The sequence below is a fragment of the Chiloscyllium plagiosum genome, chromosome 15, assembly GCF_004010195.1.
Source record: "Chiloscyllium plagiosum isolate BGI_BamShark_2017 chromosome 15, ASM401019v2, whole genome shotgun sequence".
NCBI lineage: Eukaryota > Metazoa > Chordata > Chondrichthyes > Orectolobiformes > Hemiscylliidae > Chiloscyllium > Chiloscyllium plagiosum.
In genome coordinates, this window is record NC_057724.1 from 66,955,616 (window position 1) to 66,964,756 (window position 9,141).

General features: G+C 43.4%; 1 protein-coding gene across 1 annotated transcript in view; it reads left to right on the forward strand.

Annotated features, from left to right (window-relative positions):
• LOC122557414 (mastermind-like protein 2) overlaps positions 1-9,141 on the forward strand; it is a 445,617-nt gene that overhangs the window by 431,307 nt on the left and 5,169 nt on the right. The window contains exon 4 of the mRNA XM_043705103.1: positions 1,200-1,308. Within this exon, the coding sequence (XP_043561038.1) occupies positions 1,200-1,308 (109 nt within the window). The remainder of the gene's footprint in view (positions 1-1,199; positions 1,309-9,141) is intronic.

The window sequence follows — 9,141 nt, forward strand, 5'->3', positions numbered from 1 at the left end:
GGAAAGATATAAAAGAGATCTAAGGGGCAACGTTTTCACATAGAGGGTGGTATGTGTATGGAATGAGCTGCCAGAGGAAGTGGTGGAGGCTGGTACAATTGCAACATTTAAGAGGCATTTGGATGGGTGTATGAATAGGAAGGGTTTGGAGGGATATGGGCCGGGTGCTGGCAGGTGGGACTAGATTGGGTTGGGATATCTGTTTGGCATGGACAGGTTGGACCGAAGGTTCTGTTTCCATGCTTTACATCTCTATGACTCTATGACCCCTAGAAGGCGATGGCAGAAAAGGATGAAAGTTCTGACAGTTCCAAGTATAGTTCCAGAATTATTCCCCCTGTGCTGTTCTAAACTATTTAAATAAACAAAAAAAACCTCTGGCCCTTTCTGCTGTTACTGAAGTTTTGTCTATTGGGAACCCACCGCTGCCTTCCCAAGACTCTAAGTTGGTTTAACACATGTTACGTGTAGAACATGACTCAATCAGTCAGGACTTGCTCAGTACTGTATTGAAGCTCCATTTTTCCATAGAAGTTCAGTGCTCTGACTGAAATCAGGTCCCTTGCTGACTGAACTTTTTCATTTAACTGTTTCTTTAGTCAGTCATGCCATTGTCTTGCTTTCACAGTAACAGGGGCAAAGAGACATATCCCAAGTTAACCACAGTCAGAAGCAGAATTGAACCCATAATGATGGCATTATTTGGGACCATACACTAGCCAGCTAGCCAACTGAGTTAGCCAGTCACCCTACATTGCCTTGTTGCCCTCGATATTATGTACTCAATTCCTGGAGTTGGAGGCAGATTTCTGGCTCGAGGGGGAAATTGCTGCAATTGAGCTCAGCTGACATTACATGGATTATTTTTGGTGACTTTTTTTTGTGACTAAGTTACAAGGGAAGCGATTGTGTGCAATATTACATTACAATATATGGCAGCAGAGACATTTGTATTGAGTGTTGTTGTTTTTATGCTTTTACTGTCCTTGTCTTCTGTGCGCATACATGTGCTCGGAATGAAATACTCAGGAAAGAGCCAGTATGTGAAAATTTAAGTGCCTAACTTGTGAGGGGCTGAAATATCCAGGTTAAGGTGGCAAGGTTAGTTCTTATTTAACTGAAGTTTTGCCTTCTGTTTCATTTGTCTGCAGTTTTAGGATGTACTTGAAGGGACATTACACCTTCCATTTGTTTTTCAGGAGAAGCAAAGACAACACGATCAAATAAATGGCCACATGATCAGAGTGTCCCCTGAATATAAAGAGCAGAGAAGTGCATTTGGAGTTCAGCAATTAAATCAGTTCCAAGGTAAGATCAGTATTGAGCTGCACAGTTTTTTTTTAAAAGTGAGGATATCAGTGAGTACTTTATTCAGCATTCATCCCTGGTATGCTGGTTAATTCAGAGGGAAACAGAGCTCTTTAAACTGGACTAGTCTGCCTGATGGTATAGTCAAGATTTAAAGTGACCCATTCCCCACCTGACCAGAAAAATCTCCCATTTCCCTGATATTCATTTTTAATTTCTTGCAGTGTATGCCCCTCCCTTCATACAGCACCCAACAATGCCACTTGTTTTCCTGTCCAAGTTCTAGAAAGTCTACACTCTGAAAAGTTGCATATCAACACCGAGCCGCAGCAAGCAGCCGGTGGCGAAGACATAGGTTAGAAAGGTGGGGGTAAAATTCATGATCGTGGTCATGTAAACTCCTGATGCCAAACAAACTCATTGTCCCATTGAAATTAAACTGTAATCATTCTGGTTTGCCCCAAAGATGTTCAGGGGGAACCACAGATCCAAAGTGCACACACTGCCATATATTGGGAATTACCTGGTATTGATTTGAAAGATAGGCTCAGAGACCCTGAGACCTTGTGGAAATGCTGTCGGTGTGACAGGTGCTTTTCTGAAGTTTTGATTTTGTTGGATCAAGCTAAAGGAGCTTTGCCTGTTTGGGGAATATTTCATGCTTTCACTAGGTTATGAAATTTAAATTTAAAATGCCAGTATGTCTGTAAAGACAAAAACCTGCACTATATGTAATGCAAAAAAACCCCAAAGCACTGGGGTTGCAGAGAAACAGAAAATACTGGAAAAATACAGTTCTGAAGTAGGATAACTGGATCCGAAACATTAACTTTGCTTTCTTTCCACAGATGCTCTCAGACCTGCTGTGTTTTTCCAGCAATTTGTTTTTGTAGAAAATGCACTACAGGAAGTGCCAAGCTCTTTATAGGCAATAAAGTCTCGATGGACCTGGATGGCCACTATTGTAATATAGAAATGTGGCCAAATTCTACACAACAAACTCTCTCAAATAGTAATCTGGTGATGACCAGATCAACTCTTTTTATTATTTGGTGTACATTGAGTGATAAGTGTTGACCGGGGAAAAAACTCATGCACATGAGTATTTGAAGTTTTACCTCGTAAGTCCTACACAGACGATAAATCCAAAACAGAAATTAAACCCTGTAAGAGCAGCAAACATCACGGCTGCCACTTGCCCCTTCTCATGCAACAAGTACATCATCTACTTCGAGCGTTCATAGTTGCCATTATTATCTTTGATATCCCAAATCAGGAACAGACAACATAACTGGGCAAGTGGAGCAATTTTTGAGTACTTGGCTAATGACATGTTTAGCTATTTGCTGAAATCAGTTCTTGGGGCAGAATTTTAGGAGTCCCTCAGCTTTGGTGGGTTTTCAGGCTGTGGGAACAGACCTCTTTCTGCGGCCTTCCTCCAGCTAGAGTGTTAAAACTCCAATTGAAACAAATGTAAATTCATATCCTAAATTCCACAACCCCCCACCTCACAAAAAAAATTAAATGTACATGTAACAGTTTTTTTCAGAGTAGTTGGAGATAAATAAATTGCAATATGATATAGATCCAATTTAAGACCATGTCTCTTTCTCCACCTTCAAACAGTAGATGTTCGGTTTCCATGGAAAATAGCCATTCAATCCCCATTTAATCTCCTTGTCGTGAAAATGTCTCCCACTTCAATGTTGCCAGCACCAACAGCCAATTTGAATGATTTCTTTGTAATTCACTGCTGCTAAAACCAGTGATGTTTCAGCATGTCTTTCTTGGTCTCAGAAGTGCTCTTGCCCATTCAAATTTCTTGCCCTTTCTCAATGCATTTGTCGAAGAAGCTCACTGTAGGTTTGAAGCATGGAACAAATTTTCAATGAATTCCATTTATGCTCATGAATTTTATGTTTCATTTTAGGCATAGGAAAGTCCAGCATAGCCCCTTATTTTCACTTTGTAGTTGCTACTTGTTCTTGTGCCACAGTGGGGTCTAAATAAAGCACTTTTGCAATGGCAAATACACTATTATCTAAGCTTATGCACAAATGGCTCTTTATAACTGATCAGTTTGTCCTCATAGTGTAAATGTTATTCTGAGATTTTGCTGAGCCACAGCCAAGTTATCAATGTAGAGAACACCACAACACCTCTCTTTACGTCCAAAACCTCCAGCTATCCATTTCTTTAAGAGATATCAATCTCTCTTAAACTCAATTTAAACCCTGGTGAAGAGCCCTCACCTGTTGTGATCTTAGCAGATGATACTATTGGATAAGAGAAATTGCAATGAAACCTGACTTGATAGATCATATGTTTATTTTTGTTTATTAAGTTAATTCATTGGCTAATCACTGAGGTGTATGCAGACAAAGGTAAAGATTTTCTTTAACATCAGGCATTTATTATGCTATAAGACTGTAAGAAATAGGAGCTTAGAAATAGGAGGTTGTTCAGCCCTTGAGACTGCTCCTCCATTCACCAGGCTCATGACTGAAATAACATTCTTCAAATCCACTTTCCCTGTAACTCTTGATTCTCCTGCTGATCAAGAATCTCAAACTTACCAGGCGGCACAATGGCTCAGTTGCTAGCACTGCTGCCTTACAGTGCCAGGGACTTGGGTTTAATTCCAGCCTTGGGTAACTGTTTGTGAGGAGTTTGCACATTCTCCCCATGTCTGCATGGGTTTCGTCCAGGTACTCTGATTTCCTCCCAAACTTCCGCAGGCTAGGTGGATTAGCCATGCAAAATTGTCTCATAGTGTCCAGGCTTGTACAGGTTCGGTGGATTAATCATGGTATTATGGGGTTACGAGGATAGGGTGAGACACTGAGTCTGAATAGGATGCTCTTCAGAAGGTCAAAGGTTCTCGATGGGCAGAATGGCAAGTTTCCGAACTGTAGGGATTCTATGGTTTAAACAAACACAACAATGCTACCCCACAGCTTCCTGTGGCAAGGAGTTCCAAAACACTCAATCCTCTCAGAGAAGACATTCCACTGACAATAGACAATGGGTGCAGGAGTAGGCCATTCTGCCCTTCGAACCTGCACCACCATTCATTATGATCATGGCTGATCATCCTCAATCAGTATCCTGTTCCTGCCTTATCTCCGTAACCTTTGATTCCACTATCCTTGAGAGCTTTATCCAACTCTTTCTTAAACGAATCCAGAGACTGGGCCTCCACTGTCTTCTGGGGCAGAGCATTCCACACACCCACCATTCTCTGGGTGAAGAAGTTTCTCCTCATCTCTGTCCTAAATGGCCTACCCCTTATTTTTAAGCTATGTCGTCTGGTTCGGGACTCACCCATCAGCGGAAACATGTTTCCTGCCTCCAGAGTGTCCAATCCTTTAATAATCTTATATGTCTCAATCAGATCCCCTCTCAGTCTTCTAAACTCAAGGGTATACAAGGCCAGTCGCTCCAATCTTTCAACATAAGATAGTCCCACCATTCCAGGAATTGACCTCGTGAACCTACGCTGCACTCCCTCAATAGCCAGAATGTCTCTCCTCAAATTTGGAGACCAGAACTACACACAGTATTCCAGGTGCGGTCTCACCAGGGCCCTGTACAGCTGCAGAAGAACCTCTTTGCTTCTATACTCAATCCCTCTTGTTATGAAGGCCAGCATGCTATTAGCCTTCTTCACTACCTGCTGTACCTGCATGCTTACCTTCATTGACTGGTATATAAGAACACCCAGATCTCTTTGTACTGCCCCTTTACCTAACTTGACTCCATTTAGGTAGTAATCTGCCTTCCTGTTCTTGCCACCAAAGTGGAGAACCATACATTTATCCCCATTAAACTGCATCTGCCATGCATCTGTCCGCTCACCTAACTGTCCAGGTCACCCTGTAATCTCCTAACATCCTCCTCATAATTCACCCTGCCACCCAGCTTTGTATCATCAGCAAATTTGCTAATGTTACAATTAATAACATCTTCTATATCATTAATATATATTGTAAAAAGCTGCGGTCCCAGCACTGATCCCTGCGGTACCCCACTGGTCACTGCCTGCCATTCCGAAAGGGAGCCGTTTATCACTACTCTTTGTTTCCTGTCAGCCAACCAATTTTCAATCCAAATCAGTACTTTGCCCCCTATACCATGCGCCCTAATTTTGCTCACGTTCCTCCTATGTGGGACTTTATCAAAGGCTTTCTGAAAGTCCAGATACACTACATCCACTGGATCTCCCTTGTCCATCTTCAGAGTTACATCCTCAAAAAATTCCAGAAGATTAGTCAAGCATGATTTCCCCTTCCTACATCCATGCTGACTCTGACCTATCCTGCTACTGCTATCCAGATGTGTCGTAATTTCATCCTTTATAATTGACTCCAGTATCTTTCCCACCACTGAGGTCAGACTAACTGGTTTATCATTTCCTGCTTTCTCTCTCGCTCCTTTCTTAATAAGTGCCATTAGCCACCCTCCAATCCGCAGGAACTGATCCTGAATCTATCGAACTCTGGAAAATAATCTCCAACGCATCCACGATTTCTAGAGCCTCTGCATCCTCATCTTAAAATTGGCATGTCTTTCTTCTGAGACTATGCCCTCTGGTCATGGATTCTCCCATTTGGGGGAAACATCCTCTCAACATTTACTCTGTCAAGCCCCTTAAGAATTCCATATGTTTCAATGAGACCACTTCTCGTCCTTCTGAACTCCAGTGAGTAGTGTCCCAAACTGTTTAGCCCTTCCTCATAAAATAATCCCTTCACACTGGGATCATCCTAGTGAACCTTGCTCTAAACACAGACTTTAAAAAAAAAACAAGCTAGTTAAATGTTTTGGGAGGCACAGTGGTTAGCACTGCTGCCTCACAACGCCAGAGACCCGAGTTCAATTCCTGCCTCAGGCAACTGACTGTGTGGAGTTTGCACATTCTCCCCGTGTCTGCGTGGGTTTCCTCCAGGTGCTCCCACAGTCCAAAAATGTGCAGGTTAGGTGGATTGTCCATGCTAAATTGCCCGTACTGTTAGGTGAAGGGGTAAATGTAGGGGAATGTGTCTGGATGGGTTGCGCTTCGGCGGGTCAGTGTGGACTTGTTGGGCCGAAGGGCCTGTTTCCACACTGTAAGTAATCTAATCTAAAAGAAATCTTGTAGATAAATTAGGATGATCTCACCACACACACAAAAGCAAAATTACAAACCATTTTCCAACAGTATCCTTAACACAAACTCAGCTCTAAAGAAATTACTCCCTATTGTAACTATTTGACTTTTTTTGTCTGATCAGTGATAGTTTTTTTTGCTGTGGACTGTGAAGACGGTTCACTAAGCCCATTCCAAATCTGCTCATGTAAACAATTCACAAATCTGAGCTTCTAAACTATTCCAGTTATAATAACGTCAAATTCTCCTGGCTTGAAAGTTTTAACAAACTATATCCTTCTGCTGAGGTGACTTATACACTGAATGCCCAGAATACTTCTAAGAGAGAAACTAATGTGGTTTCTACACTCAGCACTGGTATCTTCTGAACAGAACTTTTTAAAAAAAAAGTCTTGCTGATATTGGATTGAACTTAAAACAAAATTAAATGTGAGCTTTTCCTGTCATCAACCCAACAGCATGGCAATCTTTCCATTAACACCGCAGGGAAATGCGGTCACATGCTTCTTTGACAAAATGTTGAATTTAAATCACTGTTCATGATGGACTTTCTGACTTTTTTTAACGGGAAAATCCTTGACTGAAGTAGTCAATACCCACTTGCCTTTATTTGAAATCCAAATTCCAAATTGATATCTAAATGTATAGAACAATTATACACCTTTCATCACCCTACAAGACCATGGACTTTTGCTGTGTTCCAGCATTCTGGCATTTTTTGAAACTGCTGACACCTACTGACACCCTTTCCCTCTCTTCTGGAACCACAAGAAATTCCTCTTTCCTCACCTTTTAATCCCCCCGCAACCACCACCACCAACCCCTGTTTTCACCAGATCCATACTCCTCTTCTGGCACTTGTAATGCCATGTCACCACCAAAGAGAATTTCTCTCAGTATTCCAAAGAGCTGGCTTTCTCAGAGAAAACCCTGGTCCATTCCTCAATCATGTTGACACACCCTTCTCTTGAAGTAAATGCCATGCAAGTGCAAGAGATCTTCTTCCATTTTACCATCCCAGGGTCTTTGCCAGTCCTTCCAGAAGAAATAGCTATTTGGTTGAATCTTTTCCAATGTTATTGACTTCAGTGCTCACATTTCTCCCCCATTCGTTGAGTGGCCAAAGGCAGATTGTAGAACATTTTTAATCAAATCACCATCATGATCACATGCCATTTTGCTCTATTTGTATTCTAATCTCTTTATTTTTGGTGAAAATGTGTTGCTGGAAAAGCGCAGCAGGTCAGGCAGCATCCAGGGAACAGGAGAATCGACGTTTCGGGCATAAGCCCTTCTTCAGGAATGGCTTATGCCCGAAACGTCGATTCTCCTGTTCCCTGGATGCTGCCTGACCTGCTGCGCTTTTCCAGCAACACATTTTCAGCTCTGATCTCCAGCATCTGCAGTCCTCACTTTCTCCTCTTTATTTTTGGTGTCTTATGTTGAGCATACTCAGAAAATTGTAAGCCCAAGGAACAGACCTCATCTTGCAGTTAGGCACTTGACAGCTTCTTGGCTCTGCCATCAGTTTACACACGTTTTGGTGATTCTGCTCTTTCTCACTTACTTGATGCATTTTAGTTTGAGAACTTGTTTCATTATTACCTCTTTTTTGCTGTGCACTGTCATCCCTGCTGTCACTTAATTCCTCTTATCTTCCACCCTATTGCAGACAGCTGGACACTTTGTAGGCAGAAAGGGTGACCAGCAGGCAGAGTAAAAGGCAGAAGTCCTCTGAGTTCATCACCCCCTTTTAACACATTATCTGTTTTGGATACTGCCAAGGGAGGTGGTTTTTCAGGGGAATGCAGCAAGTGCCAAGTCTCTGGCACAATGTGTGACTGAGCTCTCTGTGAGGATTAAAAGGAGAGATTCTGGATTATGCAACTGCCACCGGGACATTAACCGCCTCAACCTGTTTACCCCCTCCCCCACTCCAACCTCTCACCCTCACAACGCACAGCCCTCCATTCCCTCTGCTCCAATCCCAACCTCACCATCAAGCCAGCAGATAAAGGGGGCGCAGTGGTAGTCTGGCGCACTGACCTCTACACCGCTGAAGCCAAACGCCAACTCGAGGACACCTCTTCCTACCGCCCCCTCGACCATGACCCCACCCCCCCATCACCAAACCATCATTTCCCAGACCATACAGAACCTCATCACCTCAAGAGATCTCCCACCCACAGCTTTCAACTTCATAGCCCGGGAACCCTGCGCTGCCCAGTTCTACCTCCTTCCCAAGATCCACAAGTCTGACCACCCTGGCTGACCCATTGTCTCAGCATGCTCCTGCCCCACTGAACTCATTTCTACCTACCTCGACACTGTCCTATCCCCCCTAGTCCAGGAACTCCCCACATACGTTCGAGACACCACCCACGCCCTCCACCTCCTCCAAGACTTCCGTTTCCCCGGCCCCCAACGCCTCATCTTTACCATGGATATCCAATCCCTCTACACCTCCATCCGCCATGACCAGGGCCTCCAAGCCCTCCGTTTTTTTCTCTCCCGACGTCCCCAAGAGTACCCTTCCACCGACACACTCATTCGTTTGGCCGAACTGGTCCTCACCTTAACAATTTCTCCTTCGAATCCTCCCACTTCCTCCAGACCAAAGGGGTAGCCATGGGCACACATATGGGCCCCAGCTATGCCTGTCTCTTTGTTGGCTACGTAGAACA